The 19,080-nt window shown below is 40.5% G+C and overlaps 1 protein-coding gene across 13 annotated transcripts in view; it reads left to right on the top strand.

Annotated features, from left to right (window-relative positions):
• CADM1 (cell adhesion molecule 1) overlaps positions 1-19,080 on the top strand; it is a 352,286-nt gene that overhangs the window by 284,722 nt on the left and 48,484 nt on the right. For all 13 annotated transcript variants that reach the window (XM_061440387.1, XM_061440378.1, XM_061440384.1 and 10 more), the window contains 3 exons: positions 542-694; positions 8,322-8,459; positions 10,905-11,063. In XM_061440387.1, the coding sequence (XP_061296371.1) occupies positions 542-694; positions 8,322-8,459; positions 10,905-11,063 (450 nt within the window). The remainder of the gene's footprint in view (positions 1-541; positions 695-8,321; positions 8,460-10,904; positions 11,064-19,080) is intronic.

Genomic DNA, 19,080 nt, shown 5'->3' with positions numbered 1-19,080 from the left:
TTTTTTTTTTTTTAATGATTTTTATTTTGCTTTTGAAATTACTAATGATTTAAAAAAATTTTTTTCTCATAACATTAGAACCTCTATTTCTTTTAAAGCCTTAGATTTTTAGAGACAATTTAAAAGCCCGTGGGTTCTACTCCCTGAAATTTCAGTGCCCAAAGGGGCCTCCTGGCCTGCCCTTTCTTCCTGTTTTCATTCTGCCTATCTCTGATAGAAGATTTGAAACAATTTATGAATCAGTGCTCAAAACTGACAGCAAGAGGTGTGTGTGCGAGAGTGTGTGTGTGTGTACAGAAACACACAGCCACGTATGTGAGTTTCCTTTTCCAGCAGGGACATTTGTCTACATGCAGATAATGCAGAAGCCCTAAATAAGAACTCAAGAAGGACAAAGTAGTACCCACCAGGTGCAGAACGACTTAATCCGTGTGTCTACTCTGTAGCTGGCTTTCTAGTCCCCTGGCTTTTTCCTCCCCTCCAGAAGGCAAATAGACGATCGTCTTTCTCATATTCACTAACTCTGTGTTTTGTTTCCCAGCTCTGAAGGACAGCAGGTTCCAGCTGCTGAATTTTTCGAGCAGTGAACTGAAAGTGTCGCTGACAAATGTCTCCATTTCTGATGAAGGAAGATACTTCTGCCAGCTCTACACTGACCCCCCGCAGGAAAGTTACACCACAATCACAGTCCTGGGTAAGGAATGCATCAGGGCTTGTCCTCGGAGATGAGAGGGGTAGCACTTACTGCCAGGTGGCTTCCAGCAGCTAGGAAAAGGTTAATGGTAAATTTTACTGTTTTAGGAAGACTCACCGCCCATCTTGCTGAATTTTAAAAATAGCCTATTTTACCAAACACTCTAAGGAATGGCAATCAGCAGGCTTTATAGATTCCACCTGCTCTTGGGTTTCAACCCTCAAGCTTCAGAAGCAAAGATCAAGAGAATTTAGAGCCCTCAAATGAATCACTCACCACATGCAATGTCATTGCTTCTAACTTCCAGGATTTTTTTTCCTTCTGTGCAGAAGAGGGGGTGATGGGCTCCTACATCTGCACCCTGTGGCAGAGCTCTGTGATGAAATCCGCTTAATGATTTTTCCTTCTGAGTTACATCTCGTTTAATATTGTTGATCTCCTTTTCTTCGGCTTGACTTATTGCCTTGTTTATTGCTCATACTCAAGATGATGCTGTAAAAATCATACCCCATGAACACATACTTTGCCACAAATTGCAACCATTGGACAGAAAAGAATGAAGAGCTTCTAGGGAGAGAAGGCTGATACTAAGCAAGGACTGTGGACTGGCTGTCGGGTACACTTCTTCCTCTAACAAGTTGAGTGTCTTCATTCAATGGCCCCCAACCTTTTTGGCACCAGGGACTGATTTCGGAGAAGACAATTTTTCCATGAACTGAGGGTGGAGGGGGATGGTTTGGGGATGATTCAAGCACATCGCATTTATCGTGCACTTTATTTCTGATCTAATGCTGCCACTGATCTGACAGGACGTACCAGTCCACGGCCCTGAGACTGGGGACCCCATCTTCATGTATGATCACTAGGTTGTGACTTTCAGCAGAATCCCGGTAGCCAGGTTTCCATGTGTGTGTTTTGACAGAATGAGCAGATATTCCTGTGGTAAAGGTGGTCTGAATTAGTCACCTTTTAGACAAATATATGCTCCAGTACATAACACCAGCTGTTTTTGAAACTGAGTTTTCAAGGACGTACATATAACAAGAGGCAAGATCTCTGATTTACACCTTTGGGAAGATGATGAATCAAAGTCTATTTGAGGCAGCAGACTGCAGCTTTTCAGTGTAATGATATGAAGATTAAAGGGGAAAGATAAATATGAAGGACGTTTTTGCTTAGTGTGTGTGAACATGTATGTATTTATGGATGTACGTATTAAGCTGCTGCCTCATTGCTTTATTTAAACACAGCTGTAATAGGGAACATTTTTTTAATTCATTGAACTAAAACGTATCCCTAATGCTTACATATATGTTATTGATAAGAGGAACACTGATTTTAGAAAGTCATGTTTTATGTCCAGCCATTCTGCTTCCTCCGTGGTCTGTGTTTGATGGTATATATATATTTATCTCTAATTGCACCTTTGATCCCTTTTAGACAGACAGAAATAGTAAGTGTGGAAGGTTTGGCTGGGATGACTATTTTGGTATTTGGCAGATGCACCAAAAGTTTTCAGTAGATGTCTTTGTTTGCTTATTAGAGTAAGTCAGTTCAGTTCAGTTCAGTAGCTCAGTCGTGTCCAACTCTTTGCGACCCCATGAATCGCAGCACGCCAGGCCTCCCTGTCCATCACCAACTCCCGGAGTTCACTCAGACTCACGTCCATCGAGTCAGTGATGCCATCCAGCCATCTCATCCTCTGTCGTCCCCTTCTCCTCCTGCCCCCAATCCCTCCCAGCATCAGAGTCTTTTCCAATGAGTCAACTCTTCACATGAGGTGGCCAAAGTATTGGAGTTTCAGCTTTAGCATCAGTCCTTCCAAAGAACACCCAGGGCTGATCTCCTTTAGAATGGACTGGTTGGATCTCCATGCAGTCCAAGGGATTCTCAAGAGTCTTTTCCAACACCACAGTTCAAAAGCATCAATTCTTCAGCACTCCGCTTTCTTCACAGTCCAACTCTCACATCCATACATGACCACTGGAAAAACCATAGCCTTGACTAGACGGACCTTTGTTGGCAAAGTAATGTCTCTGCTTTTGAATATGCTATCTAGGTTGATCATAACTTTTCTTCCAAGGAGTAAGCATCTTTTAATTTCATGGCTGCAGTCACCATCTGCAGTGATTTTGGAGTAGGTCATTAGCTGCCTAACCTTCAAATTGACTATATTCCCTTTGACCCACCATTGTCTATGGCATGCCCACAGAAGAAAGCTAGATGAAATATACTTAAGGCATTTTGAATTTTCAGAATGTTTTGTTTCATATACCTTTAAGTATGAATGTCTTTATTTCAAAGAAAGAGATAACAATAGATATTAGCCATCTTGCCTAGGACAAAGCACATGATGAGAATCAAGAATTTTAGAGTTTGAAACAGACCTTACTCTTCTGGCTCATAGCTCTGGGTCTTCTCGTCTAGGTTGTTTTCAATAAAATCCTGAATGTTGCTGTTTCAAGATTTTCCCTCTGAAGGTAACATATTTTGTTTGCAGGAGTGTATCTGGTCTTGGCAAGCAGTTCCTGCCTGTCAGTTTTCAGTACTTGGTACATTTGTTCCCAGACCCACTGGATCGGTCCAGTTGGACTGAATACACCCAGCACTAGACTTTTGAGAGGCATTATGTCTGTAATTACTATTACCACTCCATTACTATTGCCTGGAAAATCCCATTGACTGAGAAGCCTGGTAGGCTACAGTCCATGGAGTCGCAAAGAGTCGGACACGACTGAGCGACTTCACTTCATGTCTGTAATGCTTTTGGAGGTCTGCTTATCCTAGAAGTAATACATTTCTTGCTTGTATTGTTTAGAAGCATTAACTTAAAGGTACTTGAAGGCAATACTGGTAGATGTTCCTTTTGCACACATAATGTGTTCGTTTAATATTCCTTCCACTGAATTTATTCTAGGATTCCTTGATGGAGTCAAATTGTTATCATCAGTGCTTGAGTCTTTCATATTCCAAAATCTGACAATTTCCACTGATACTCATGTATTCAAAGCTTCCTTCTAAGGTTTAGCATTTTCAGATATTATAATGAATGAAGAATGATCTATTAGCATCATCTTCATTTCTATCTGTGGTTCTCTGAAAAGGACCCCATTTGTACTTACACAGCTGTCAAACTTCTTGATCGGTTGAAGATGCTCATTTTAGTACACGCATCTTTATTAGTCGCTTAAAGCTTTCAGCATAATTATAAGACATAGAGATGGGGATTTGTTAGTTACTATTATGTTTATTATCTTATCCCTGTAAAAACTTAAAACTCTTCTATGATATTTTACATGCATTTTGGTGCCTTTTAGGATATTCATCCACTCCCTCCACTTGTGATGAGTTTGTTCCTGTCTCCAGATCATAGTGTTGTTGCTTAGTCATGTCTGACTCTTGGAATTCCATGGACTGTAACCCACCAGGCTCCTCTGTCAGTGGGATTTCCCAGGCAAGAATACTGGAGCCACCAATTCCTTCTCCAGGGTGTCCTCCTGACTCAGGGATTGAACCCATGTCTCCTGTTTGGCAGGCGGATTCTTTACTGCTGAGCCACCTGAGAATCCAAAGGCATCGTTGTGTAGGACTCTCTTCATACTACTATTCATAAGAGGAGATGAACAAGAGAGAGAATATACTGCTTTATGATTAATATAGTTACTGATAATAATCACTAATATTATTACAGTCCTGTCCTTCTAAGATTAGTGTTCACTCTTAAGATTCCAGGAACAGGAGAATCTAATTATTTTAAAGGGTCTTAGAGTGAGATTCCACATACTGATCAGCTTTAAGGCTCCTCTTTGTTGTAATTAATGTGGCTCATCTTGATATTGCTGATTTTTTTTTTATGTTGTAGGTGTAATGTTTATAATTAGCACTCAGATTTGAGGTTAGCTAAGAAGAACCTCGGCATTTCTCTGCTATTTTCTAGTATTTCCCTCTCTGTGACTTTTATTTGTATTTCCATCTCTATGCATCTCCTTACATATATCTTTGGTTATTTTCATTAATGGCTGCAGTTTTTACTAAATGTGTCTGTTTAGTGTACCATGTATAAGTGTATTCTCTGGTTAGTAGCAGTTTTAATTCCTTTTTCCTTATAAATGGATTTTTATACTTTACTAACCTCTTTCATATTTGAATAGACATTATGAAGTTAAAGGGAAAACGGGAGAATGAATAGACCAAAATAAACTTTAAGATTTTCTTGTCCAAACCCCCTTTTTCCCTCAAAAGATACACTTAAATCACCTCATATTTTCTAACGCTTTCTTGCTTTAAAAAAATCTGAAAGAAGTCAACTTCATAACTGATGTCAATGAACCATTCTGACTCACATTATTGGATTTTATTTTGTATTTGTATACCAAACAACCCCTACTATACTTAACTGTTTATTCTTCTAAACTAAGTAAAAATCAGAAATACTGCTCACAATCTTGAGAAAACTGTTTATGGACTTGGAAACACTCATTCAGCCGTTTCTCAGGACGCTCTTCTCAACAATAAACAAGTCCTTTATTTTTCTACACTGGTCATATTTTCCAATACTTTTGAAGTTTTCCATATGTTTACCTCACCTGTCAAGGAAAAGGTGATGTCAACTTTGCAGAAGCAGCTAGCATTGGTACAGGAATTACCAGGAAGGGTTAGGGAACTGTAGATTGTACCTGCTGCGGTAGAGGAAGTAATACCAAACAATGGGTGATCCAGATAAGGATGCTGCCAGTCACATTCTCAGCCCCTAAACAAAATCTAAGAGACATTGGTAAATTTTCCTCTGGCCTAATTTATATGTTTTTGTTGTACTTTAGTCACTAAGTCATGTCTGATTCCTTGTGTGACCCCATGAACTGCAGCCTGCCGGGCTCCTCTTGTCCATGGGATTTCTCAGGCAAGAATACTGGAGTGGGTTGTCATTTCCTCCTCCAGGGGATCCTCCTGACTCAGGGACTGAACCCATGTCTCCTGCACTGGCAGGCAGATTCTCTACCACTGAGCCACCAGGGAAGCCCTGATTTATACCTGCCCGTCACCACGTCCTTGCTTTGAGTCCCTGGACGTTACTGGTAATGGGAAAGAACACACACTCATCCTTGTGCCGATCTCCAGCTGATGGAGAGAATTAAGTCCTGCTTTCACTAAGAAACACTGCTGAAGATGAATTGTCAGTGGCGGTTAGAAGGAGCCTGTGAGGAGGAGCCTTCAGGATCACAAAAAAGAAGATGACGGGAAGATACCCAGGAACACAGAGAAGACAGATAGCTGACCAAGACTGTGTTTGAACGTTAATGCCATCAAGACCCGATGGTTGATACTTGCTGGAACCTTTCAACAACTCCTGGATCTGTTCCCCTCGGGAAGATTACCAGAATGACTATCTAGGTATTTCCCCCAAAGTTATCCATGCACACTGGAATTGTTTTCATCCCTCTATTTTATTTCTGCCTGGACCTTGAAAAGAACTAATACTGTTTGACTTTCATCCCTACATTTGTTGAGAAGACATTCCTAACTCTTTTACTCCTTACTTAGTCCCTTTTTGTCTAAGCCTCTTATTCTCTTCCTCACAGCTCACTGAGACCTTATTTTCTTTAATCTCAGACAATCTTTTTGTCTGACATTTGCTCTAACAATAACATTTTTTTCAATATTCCCATTATACTTCACTCAGAATTTAGTAGTATTTGTTGGCCCTACACATCTAGTCTCTCGATACATCTCTTGTGTACTCCACATCAACCATCTAGGTATGTGTAATGAAAATCTATAACCTACCTGATTGTCATCTAGGAAGAGTAAAGTGCATTGAGGAAATAACTAGCTGAGGCCACCCCATTCACCTTCTGTCTCTTAGAATACTGGCAGACATGCAGCTCCAAATTGGATCTTTGACTGTGTCTCTTTATGCTTATTTTTTCTTAAAATGTAAACTAGGGTAGTTCTTTGCCATGTTTAACTACTCACTGGGGCAATGTCACTTTAGCAACACATCCAGTTGAGCAACTGTGTTAGTTTCCTGTTACAAAGGAAACAAAGGAGAGGCTTGCTTTTGCTCCGATGGTTATACTCCCCCCTGCCCCGCATCTATCTTGCTGGGAAACATATACAACAAATCATTTTCCTTTTCCTTTTCCATCATTCGCTATAGGAATTTTCAACTGCTTCAATTCAGTGTAAAATTCTTCCTGTGGGTAGAATTTTCACATTGGACTAGAACAGTTGGAAATCCCAAATACATGGTTTAATCCCATAATTTATTGAAGCTGTATCAGAGATTTATTATTCAACTTGATCATCAGGATGGCATGTTTATACATATTTAATTTCTTGTTTCTCTTCAGAGTTGAGAAACTTATTAATCATAAGTCTTAGAACCATCTTAGCTTATTCGTGGTGGTCAGGGCACAGATTCTTAGATTCAATCCGCTGAATACAGTATTCTCACTGATTTTTATTTCTAGAAGCTCAGTTGTAAGGTAAGGTTGCACCGTATGTGAAGCTTCCCTGTCACCTCACTTTCAGAAAAGAAAACATGCTTTCTTCATCATTACCATCATCCTGCATACTTCATTCAGCCTTTTAAGCCCCAATATTTTGTTCTAATCATTTTATTACATATATGTTTAATAGGCTTAGAGAAGGGTGGTTTTCATTCTGAAGATGAAATTTACTTACAAACTCAATAATCCTTTTCACCTTTGGTTTCCTAAAATCTGGAGCTTTGGCTTTCAGCATATGGAAAATCATTGCAAATTAACTGGCATTTCCTATATTACTGCATCTTCATAGCTAACAGATTTTATTACTACACCACCCATCAGAGGTCATGATCATATTCTGGATTTTACGAATAATTTTAATTGAATGTAACTGGTTATGAAGCACAGTTTTTCTATGGATGTCTATGGTGAATGATTCTTTTAAGGGACTCCTTGTTTTAGATCTTTGCTGGTTGACTGCAGAATCTTTCATATGAAGAGTGAAATCTAAGGGTTGAATTCAAGGAGAAATATTCTTTTCAGAGACTTCTAGATAAAGAGGATGTCAGTAGTGTGATTTCCTCTTATTTTTTTAATCTACTTCCCCTGGTCAATTTTCTAATGACTGATTGATAACTAAACAAGTGTCTATAGAGGCTTCCCTGGTAGCTTAGATGGTTTGGAGACCTGGGTTTGATTCCTGGGTCAGGAAGATGCCCTGGAGAAGGGAATGGCTACTCACTCCATTGTTCTTGCCTGGAGAATTCCATGGACAGGGGAGCCTGGGGGGCTATACAGTCCATGGGGTCGCAAAGAGTCAGACACGACTGAGTGACTAACACTTTCACTAGTGCCTATATTGTTATAGCTTGGTCACGCATAACTTAGGAGTGGAAGACTCGTCGTTTTATCAGATAACTTTAGACACAAATGCTAACTTAAGCGATTTTACATAACTTTATTTGATGATGACTTTGTCTTTCTTCTGTTCCCTGCAGTGGCAGTTCGTTTTAAATTCCCAGCAAGAATGTCTATTATTTATCTCTTTTTCTTAAGAGCAATGGTCCTAATTTCTAATGAATAGAAGAATATGCCCAGAAATAGATTCTGTGTTTAAAAAGGATATGTTTAATTTGTAGTCCCACCACGTAATCTGATGATCGACATCCAGAAAGACACTGCGGTGGAAGGTGAGGAGATTGAAGTCAACTGCACCGCCATGGCCAGCAAGCCAGCCACGACCATCCGGTGGTTCAAAGGGAGCAAGGAGCTCAAAGGTAAGACGTGGATTGCCCAGGACCGAGGAAGCCAGTCCCCGCTTGGTCCCAGAAGGAGTACATCTTTGTGGACTTAAAAGCAAACACAAAACACATCCCAAAACAAAAATCTATGTACGGTTGGTCATCAGTTACTAAGTGTGTCTGAGGCCAGAGTGTAACGGCATTTTATTGTTCTATTCATATCCTTATTCTGTTGTTTTGAGGGTTCATGGTGATATGATGCTTGGTGATAATAAGCATCTACGTTGCTAGATGCTTACTGAAAGGCTTAGAGAGAACCAGACCCATAAACTATTGGGTTGGCCATGAAGTTCATTTGAGGTTTTCCGTGAATGAGATGTTATGGGAAAATCCGAACAAACTTTCTGGCCAACCCAACAGCACTCTCTAGACCAGTTAGAATCACTGAGTTACCCTCTGAAATCAGACTGGCCCTGACTGTACCCTTAGTTCTCCTTGCTTTTACCCTATGACCCAGAGTAGATCAGGACCCCAAACTTGTGTTGTACATTGGGGAAAAAACAATGCATAGCACTTTTGGCCATAGCGAATACCAAGTCATTGTAGTATCTGTTGGCTGTTTTGACAACCTCCTTTCCTGCAACGGTGGTTGTGCTAAGTGGATGAAGAATTTATCTTAACTGTAAACTTGGAGGCACCACCGTTCTTATGAAATCTGTAATTCACTTGCCCATGTCAGCATCCGGTTCTTTTGCAAGGTTCTGATTTTGTGCTGGCAACAGAGGCGGCTCCATTAACCCTGCTTCCGTTGTCTCTCCCTCGGCACTGGGCCATCCAGATCTGCTTCCTGGATCCTTGGATACCTGCCCTCTTAGGCACTGCATTGGCTGAAGGATACAGCTAGTCCCCTCTTGATCCTTTTTTTTGGTCAGTTATCCTAAGTTTCTCATGCATGTCTGCAGTCTGATTCCTTTCTTTGCAAAAGATTGTCTTGCAAGTAGTACCCAGAACAGAGGACTCAGGGGCTGAACACCCCTGCCTGGTCATTTGACAGGAATGCTTGCTGTGTGCCTCAGTTTCCTCTACAGTGGAGATATTAATGTTTACATACCTTGTGTTATTCTTATAAAGATGAAATGAGTGAATATTTGTAAAACACAGAGCTGATGTCTAAGCTGAGGTAAAGTGCTCTCTATGTGCTTGTTAAATAAATAAAGAGTACCAGGAAGAAAAGAAGTCCTTTTAGAAAGGGGATATAAAAATCTATATCTAGAAACAGAAAAATCTATATATAACGGCTTAAGTTTCAAAAAGCTTGCTCTGTTTTAATCTCCTGTTTCCTAGGTATGGTTTTTGGAAGGAAGGCGTTTCTCATTTCCCCTCTGCTTTTCTGTCTAAGTGAACTGAGCCATTAAATGTGTACCGATAAGTACAAAACATTAAAAGAAAGTTAATGGTGCGCCATGTCCCAGGGAGTGCTGAGTTCAGGAAAAGGGCCTCCTTGGCCTATTCATCCGATCCGGAAGCCTCCTCCCTCCTTTTTCGGGTGTTCTTGGACGTGGCCCCCTTCTGGCCTGAAGCCTGTATCTCACTTTGCTCTGCCCACTGCCACTGCACTTGTGTTCTTCCAAAAGTCTCCGAGTTTAAACATTTCAATTACAGTTTCAATTATGCCAATCCATCTAGCTACTTTCCCTCTTAATTGTTGCTGATGGGGGTGGGTGAAGGGGGTTGTTTATATCTCTACTCCAATTGAATTATTTAAGGATGTGGATGATGTCCTGGAATTTTTAAACTGCACGACAGCCTAGTAGCTATGCTAAGTTCAGATGGTTGTCAGGGAAAAGAAGTGCTTCTCTTTCCCTCCTCCCAAATGCCTTGAGCAGTCAGATGTCAAAATGGGTCAACTTGCAGCTGCCTTTTCGTGGGAGATTTTTAAGATAGAAGCAGCATGTATTTAAATAAAAACAGTAAATAGTAGGCTTCCCTGGTGGCCCAGGAGATAAGAATCCACCTTGCAATGCAAGGGACACTGGTTCAATCCCTGGTCAAGCCCTGGAAAGATCCCACATGCTGTGGGGCAGCTGAGCCCACGCACCACAACTACTGAGTCAGCACTCTAAAGCCTGTGCTCCACGACGAGAAGCCCACACATCACATCGAGAAAGCAGCCCCTGCTCACCACAACTGGAGAAAGCGGGGGCACGTAAATGAAGATGCAGCACAGCCAAAAATAGAAATAATAGTCAATAGTATGTGGAGGTGATTTTATCTTAAATACTTTCCCATGAGGCTGAAAAGTAGGAAATTATCTTTTTATCAGTTATGTACCCCCAGATTACCCTTATCCCAAGTGACTCCCATTATGTGTGTTTGTTAAAATAGTGGGCCCACGGAGGGAGGGGGGGATATTTAAGAAAAGAGTGAAATTGACTCAGCTCTGGTTTCCTGGTATGTTTCCTGTCTACCCCCGCCCCCCAGGCAAGTCAGAGGTGGAGGAGTGGTCAGACATGTACACTGTGACAAGTCAGCTGATGCTGAAGGTGCACAAGGAGGATGACGGGGTTCCAGTCATCTGTCAGGTGGAGCACCCTGCTGTCACCGGAAACCTGCAGACCCAGCGGTACCTGGAAGTACAGTGTGAGTAGCTGTCCCAGTCCTCTAGCTGCGGTGACAAGCAGCCACAGGCTGGTGGCTCATAAACAACAGAAATGTATTGCTCCCAGTTCTGGAGGCTGGGGAGTCTAAGGTCAAGTTAACACCATGATCTCGTCCCAGTGAGATCCCTCTTCCTGGTTCCTGGCTTGTGCCTTCTGGCTGTGTCCTTGCATGGTGGCAGGGCTAGAGATCTCCCTGGAACCACCTTCATAAGGGCACTAGTCCCACTCGTGAGGGTCCCACCCTCCTGACCTAATCACCTCCCCAAGGCTCTACCATCACACTGGGGATCAGGATTTCAACATACAAGATTTGGTGGGACACAAATACTAAAACCATAGCATTACCCAAGTATTTTATTCTGAGGATATAGAGTAGCAGTTTAAAAAAAAAAAAAACACACTTCAGAAGCCACTTATTAAATACATATGTTTTTATATAGTTTAGATAGAATTTTTATCTTGTTGTCTTCGTAGAAAAATAATCAAAGGATTATTTTACTGAAACACTGCCATATTACAGAATGCCAATGAGGATTTTGAAAATGCTACATTTAACCCAAATGTAAAACTTGAAAATATTTCCAATCTGCTCTAGCGCATGACTTAATTAATTAAATTTTGTGAATATTGACTGTAATCATTTCTATGCCAACTTCAAAATCTAGGGTAATTTCCACCCCCTGGCTTTATTAACCCTATCATAAGTGCTGGATTTTTTTATAGAAGGGATTTTATTCCCAATGAACATCAGCATCTTGTTTTAAATTGCACATTCTCTTCCATTTTAGCTTAAATTATACTGACGAGTTTAAAACTGGAACTCTTTGGGATGGGTGCCACAGTTTTGATGGCTTCATCAATAAAAGCTGGATCATGATAAGTGAGGTCTCTCCTCTCTGAGCCCTGTCTCCTCATCTTCTCCTCTGGACTCTCCTACTTGTGGATAAGAATAAGGTGTTTTCTGCACACAGTTCTTCTTGCACTGAGGTTGTGGCTAAGTAGTCAACTTCTCAACTTTTTATCAAAACGCTTCTGTAACTTGACCTCTGCAGATCCAGGTGCTCTTTGAGTGTGCTTAGTGAAATGTTACAAGAGTTTGATTGGATGACAGTGACAGAGCATTGAATAAAGGAAAAGCCTTACTCTCTATGATTATTTTATTAATCTTCTAGGCCTGCCATAACAGATTACCTCAAATTCAGTGGCTTAATAAACGACAGACATTTATTCCCTCACCGTTCCAGAGGACAGAAGTCTGAAATAAAGGTGTTGGCAGGGCAGACTCCCTCCAAAGGCTCTAGGAAAGGATCTTTCCTTTCCTTCTGTAGCTTCTGGTGACTCCAGGTGTTCCTTGGCTTGTGGCCACATCACTCTAGTCTCTGTCTGCATATTGATCTAGCCGTCTTCTCTTCTCTATGTGTCTCTTATAAGGACAATTATTGGACTTAGGGCCCACCCAGATAACCCAGAATAGTCTCAATTCAATATCCTTAGTTTAATTACATCTGCAAAGATCGCACTTCCAAATAAGGTCACAGCCACAGGTTCCAGACATTAGGAAGTGGGCCTATATTTGAGGGGCCATCATTCACACCCCCTACAATTTTTATCATTTATTTAAGTTGCAAAACAGGGAATGGGGAAAATTATAAAAAGTTGCTTCTACCAGGCTATCCCACTGCAAGCTACCCTATGAGCCTGGCTCAATTTAACATTACATAATGCAGGTTTTTCTTGTTAACTCATTTCATCTACTTCATTATGTACCTTCATTATGGGCATCATGCTTATAATTTTTATATCACTAAAACTATTGTGGTGTAATGTCCCTATAATGGGAAAACAGAAACGATCAGATATTACCTAAATTGGCAGATAGTAGATTTCTTGTGACTTGGTTAATATGTAATTCATTTAAGCAAACTTAACATCCATTAACTTTCCTTGTAGGGGCCCATTAGCTTTAATAATGCATTAGCTCTTTTGTGAGACTTGAGTAGCTATTCACCCAGTTCCCACCCCTAAACTCTTACTTTCCCAGGGCGTCTTCTAAATAGAATATAGCCCCACCCACCTAAAAAGTTATACTCTCTCCCGAATGCAAAATATTTCAAGCACTACACCTCCTACCCCTTGGAAGACTTGCTAATGATCTTTATAAAGCCTTTTCTTTTGAAGATTCAAGTGAGATTGGTCCTTCTAAGAAAAGGAATAAAGCTGCATATCTGAATCCATTTGACTTCAATCTTACAAAGTCTTGCTAGCCCTTAACTGCAGGAAAGTGACTGTAATGCCTTCCTCAAATCGAAGACACGTCTTTGGATCCTTTTTAGCTCTAACATGGCACCTTTTTATGGGAGCCTGCATTCTTTTACTCGGCATAAGCCATGTACACATCTTATCCTTGATATTCTGCTTCTTGGAATGTATGTGAGGGAAAATGTCATGTCTTTTTGTGTAAAAGAGGGTTAAGAATTACAAAGTGTTACGTTAATCTGAATGGAATTCATAGTCTGGTTTGGCACCTTAAATAAGATGCTCTGTTCTCAAGAAGGTCACCTGGCCGTTCTTTACCTGCCTTCCTAGAGCACTACTGAAAAATCTGCCCAGTCAGCCAGAAATTCCTTAAGTAGCATCTTCAGACATGATCAGAATTCTGTACTTCATTACCTACCAGCTTTACTCTGCTTGAACACCAGCAGCTATGGATAACACGAAGCCTCATGGTTCAGATACCTAAAGCATTCAGTCACTGTGTGCTAGAACTTTCTCATACCTTGGCCAGTAGTGTTGGGGGTTCAACTCCATTCCTCTCATGGTCGCCCCCACTCTACAGACAAGCCACACCATATCTGGATGGCTTGAGAAAAGAAGAGATACTTGAATGCATAAGATTCAGTAGCCAGTCTTCTTGGGTGGTGAATTAGTCCAAATACTCTGTGAGGAGTAACATTAGACCGTTATTTTTTTTAATTGGAGTTCATGGATTTCCCAGATGGCTCAGTGGTAAAGAATCTGCCTATCAAGCAGGAGACTCTGATTTGATCCCTGGGTCAGGAAGGTCCTCTGGAGAAGGAAATGGCAACCCTGGTATTCTTGCCTGGGAAATCCCATGGACAGAGGAGCCTGGCAGGATATAGTCCAGGGGGTAGCAAAAGAGTCAGACACAACTGAACGAAAACAACAACAGCAGTTGTTCATTTACAAGGTTGTATTAGTTTCAGGCGTATACCAAAGTGAATCAGTCATACATACGTACATACATATCTCTCTCTACTCTGTTTTAGGTTCTTTTCCCATATAGGCCATTACAGAGTATTGAGTAGAGTTCCTGTGCAATATATTAGGTCTTTATTAGTTCTCTATTTCACTGCAGCACTATTTACAATAGACCATTATTTTTTTAATTGGCCCAAACCCTGGCATCAGCAGTTCTTAACCTTTTGTGGATCATTGACCCCTTTAAAAATTAAATCCTTTTCCAGCTATAGAGCTGGAAATGATGAACATTCACCACGTTTTGCTTCCAGTATAAGGAATCTATTTATCCTATACAATTTTACTAAGTTTAGTTATTCGAGGGCCAATTTCATCACAAGCTTTAGCAAATCCACAGGTCATCTGTGTCCTTATCTCATGTAGAATTTTTCATTTTATTACTTTAACCTAACCAAGACCTGTGCAAAAACACCTATAAAATTATGAGTTTTACTTGCTAGGTGTATTCTATCTAGTAAACAGTAAAATAAGCATACAACTATTATTTTTGAATTTCCTTCCCTTTGCCACATAAAAAGATTTCTTATACCATCGGTGATAAACATTAGTTTATCACCAGGACATCCTGAGCTGGTCCATGGACCTCAGACTAAGAATTACTCTACCCTGGGTAAATGAGACTACCTTCAAGGCAAATATGACCTGATAGGATTGGTATTAAAGATACTGAGTTCAACCGTGGCCTTTTTGCTGCAAGAAATTTTATGGAAGCCTCTCTGTGCCTCTTCTAAGATGGATAGATATTAATCAGGATAAGAACAGTGTAAAATGACACATAATGGCTTTGAATACTGTATAAATTATGTCCTTTTAGAAAATACTATTTCTAAAAAGGAAATGAAATAATGAAAACCTACACTGTATGCCATTGAATGTCTTACTTTTTAAATAACAGGGGCAAGGAGGAGGGATAAAATGAAGGGAAGGGTTGCCCACCCCCTGGACACAGAGTGCCACCATGTTGCCTGGAAGACAAGGCTTGAGCTCCAACTTGGAAATCCTTTGCTCTTGTGGATTTAAGACCTAATTAATTGAACACAGAATTTTGCAGTGTTTGTTTGTTAGGACACTTATTTGTGGTACCAGGAGAATTTTGTTGTGCCCAATTACGTGAAAAATCAGCCAGATGTGTATGCTGTCATACTTTTAATAATCCTTACGTTTTTGGTGAGCACAGCTATTAATTGTGTAGTATGCATTGAAGTGATTAACATAGATGTAATTTATCATCTGGAGATTTCTGAACATAAATAAATGAGTTGTTTTGTTCAGCAAGGTGTTGACCTCTCAGAATTAGTGAATTAAAGTCCCCCCTCCCTTTTTTTATTATAAATATGAAAAGCACCACAATCAGCCAAGTGTTCAGTTATTTGATTTTCTGGGGCATTAGCCGCTCTTGTTTGTGACATTTCCCTGTTGGGTGCTCGTTTGCAAGCTCATTAATAAGGTTTTCTCATAGGACCGTTGCCGGGAAGGAAGAACGTACAGTAGGGCTCTTAGTTTTCCAGCTTTCATTCTGAGACTCAGCAAGGATACGGCAGCAGCACGCAGTTAAATGTTTAAAACAGAAAATAATTATGCTCGCGAGCTGGAATTCAAAGCTCTCTTGCCTTAGATGTCAGGCAGAGAACAGTTTTGCTCTTTAATGTTCTGAAATGTATGACCCTAAACTCTTTCTGTGCGGTGTTTTTTTTTCTTTCTCTCCCGTGTCTGTGTGTATAGCGTTGCTGAAATTTACAACAGGGTTGATTATAGCAGAACGTGGTAGAATTGTAGCGCGGTTAGTGGAGCCTCAGATCTGAGCCAACACTCTTGTCAAATAAAAGCCTGTTTAAAGGAGAACAGTTCACTGTCTGAGCATTAAAAGAAAACTGTCTAAATAGCATCAAGGTGGCAACACAAAGAGACATAAGCTGGGAATTCAAAGAGAAGCTGTGACCCTCAGTGTGGAATTCACATTGCTGTGCAAGGGGGGGAGCCTTACTCTGGACCGAGGTGAATCCGAAGCTCTGGAATCACTGTTGTGTGTCTTTTGCTTTCTCCCATCGTAGCCTTGCTCTTTAAAATGTTTTGCAGAAACCCTCATCTAAGTGAGGGGTTTGTGTGTGCACGTATCTGAAAAAAAAATTTAAGAGATGAGTTTTGAAAGGGCGAGTGAAGACAAAGCCTCTAAAAATGGGTGTTTTGAACGCCTTCCCTGCTCTGATTATCATCTGCCAGTTAATCGTGTTCATGGGCATCATTTTCAAAATGAGTTTTATTGACTTGATATAGCCAGGTATTTTGTAAATCCATATTCTTGTTCATCCAGGGTCCACCAAAGGCTAGATTTTTTTTTTCTTTCCCTCCCTCAATTAGGGGAAAATTAGGCATTGAGGAGATGATCAAAACCTGTTCTTTATCTGGGCCAAAATAAATGTTTCTCCTGTATTGATGAGCCCTCCAGTGAAGGAGGGAGAAAAGCCTGGAAATAGGAAAATCTTTCCTCTTTGGAGTGGAGGATAAGACACTGTTTGCCACGGCAGCTCCCGTGTCCCATCCTCTCCCCCATCAATTCTATTCCCCGGTTGTATTCTTCAAAGCATAATAGCTGGCGTTTTCAGATTTGGCCTGTTCCTCTGATCTTTCTCTCTCTCTCTTTTTTAATAGAATATATATTCTTCCTCCCACTGTCCCCTTCTTTTATTTTTTTTTAAAGTGATGAATTGAGTTTCAGGGAAGTTATTTCAGTATTTACTATTCCTTCTGAAAATTAATGAAGGCATGGGGGACCCCCTGATTGAAACTAATGTTTTAAACTGTTGTTTTTTGTGTTAACACAGAGTAGAGGCAGGTCCAGTTTTCCGATGCTATTAACTCTTTGGCGTGTTAGCAAGGCGTTTTGCAGTGCCCAAAGGGGCGAGAGGCTTGAGTCACCGATACTGAAAAATCAAAGAGAAAACATTGGGCCAAATCCATTGTGAGCAAGACTTGAATGACATGACTCCCAGGGAAGAAAGCCTTTGCCGTCACCCCTGCCTCCTGCAGGCACACCCTGTAGAAAGAGGCTTGTCTCCCCACATCTCACCCAATGTCTGACCTGATGTATTTAGGAAAGATGAGTCTCTGAGGCTGTGAACGTTGAATACCATGTAGTGAAACTCATCTTCTAATGTGCACTCTCAATGGTTTTAACTCAAGGTCAGATTTTGAGTCTGTGGAAGTTTAAATGGTTGTAGAGTTAACATCTCAAAATCTAAAAAGAATGCTCCAAAGGGGATCATAGGGGATAAGGGGTGGGAGAGATAAATTAAGACATTGGGATTAATATATGCATGCTAGTATATATGGTCTAGGTAAACAACAAGGACCTACTGTGTAGCACAAGGAACTATATTCAGTATTTTGTAATAATCTATAATGGAAAAGAATCTGAAAAAGAATATATATATATATATATATATATATATATATATATAAATGTGTGTGTATATATAAAACTGAACCACTTTGGTGTACACTTGAAACTAACACAACATTGTAAATTAACTATACTTCAATTAAAAAAAAAAGTTTTAAAAAATATTGAACAACCAAAGAAAACTTCCTATACTTAAGGTGATTAACAAAAAAGTAAATAAAAAGAATGGCTCAACACCATTGTTTATGATTTCCCCTAAGATACCACCTTGGAATAATACCCAAAATGCTAAAGAAATGTGTAAGAAAATGAAAGTATGTAAATCAGAACACATGGGTTGAACCTCAAATTTGGGGAGCTAGATTGTTTTGCAATAAGAGCTGTTAAAAGTGACTAAAAAGGAGGCCATTAGACCAATCTAATTAGGTGATTCTAATACCTTGGTAACTTACATAAGCAAATCAAAACCTAAACCAAACTCAATGTACTCCAGGACTATAAAACCCAGCCAGTCACAGGTAGCTAACCAGGCTTCCCAAATAAGGCAACTGCTTGCTGCTGCTGCTGCTGCTAAGTCGCTTCAGTCGTGTCCGACTCTGTGCGACCCCATAGACGGCAGCCCACCAGGCGCCCCTGTCCCTGGGATTCTCCAGGCAAGAACACTGGAGTGGGTTGCCATCTCCTTCTCCAATGCATGAAAGTGAAAAGTGAAAGTTAAAATGCTCACTTGTGTCCGACTCTTCGAGACCCCATGGACTGCAGCCTACCAGGCTCCCCCGTCCCTGGGATTCTCCAGGCAAAAGTACTGGAGTGGGGTGCCATTGCCTTCTCTGAAGGCAACTGCTTAGCTCTAGCCAATCAAATAATTCCCTTGCTTTTCTTCCATGTCATCTTTATAGAAACCTTTCCCCCAGCTCCTTTTGAATTATTTTCAGTTGGACTGCCCTGTTGAACTGGATGTCTGCTCAAAGAAACACTTGAAAATTTTAATGTGACTTGTCTGTCTTAGAACAGGGCTAAGATGAATTCATGGTCTCCTAGTTTTCCTTTAACCAGTAGCAGAGCTAGACTTCCATTCCCCAACATCTCCCAACTTTTTCATTCATTCATCTGCTTGGTGAATACATACTAAATGCCTACCATGTTCCAGTCACTGACATTATTCTAGGCACCAGGGATACAAAAAACGAAAACCTTTCTTGTCACAGAGCTTACATTCTTGTGCGGACACTCTTACTGTGAGGGTTTTCTCACCCAGTGTTCACTTTCAAATTTTGAAGATTTCTCATAGATCTGGAAGAGTGCTGTGTGGGTGAGT

This window comes from Bos javanicus, chromosome 15 (assembly GCF_032452875.1).
Source record: "Bos javanicus breed banteng chromosome 15, ARS-OSU_banteng_1.0, whole genome shotgun sequence".
Classification (NCBI taxonomy): domain Eukaryota; kingdom Metazoa; phylum Chordata; class Mammalia; order Artiodactyla; family Bovidae; genus Bos; species Bos javanicus.
The sequence above is the reverse complement of the archived record's forward strand: the minus strand, read 5'-3'. Positions and strand labels throughout refer to the sequence as shown.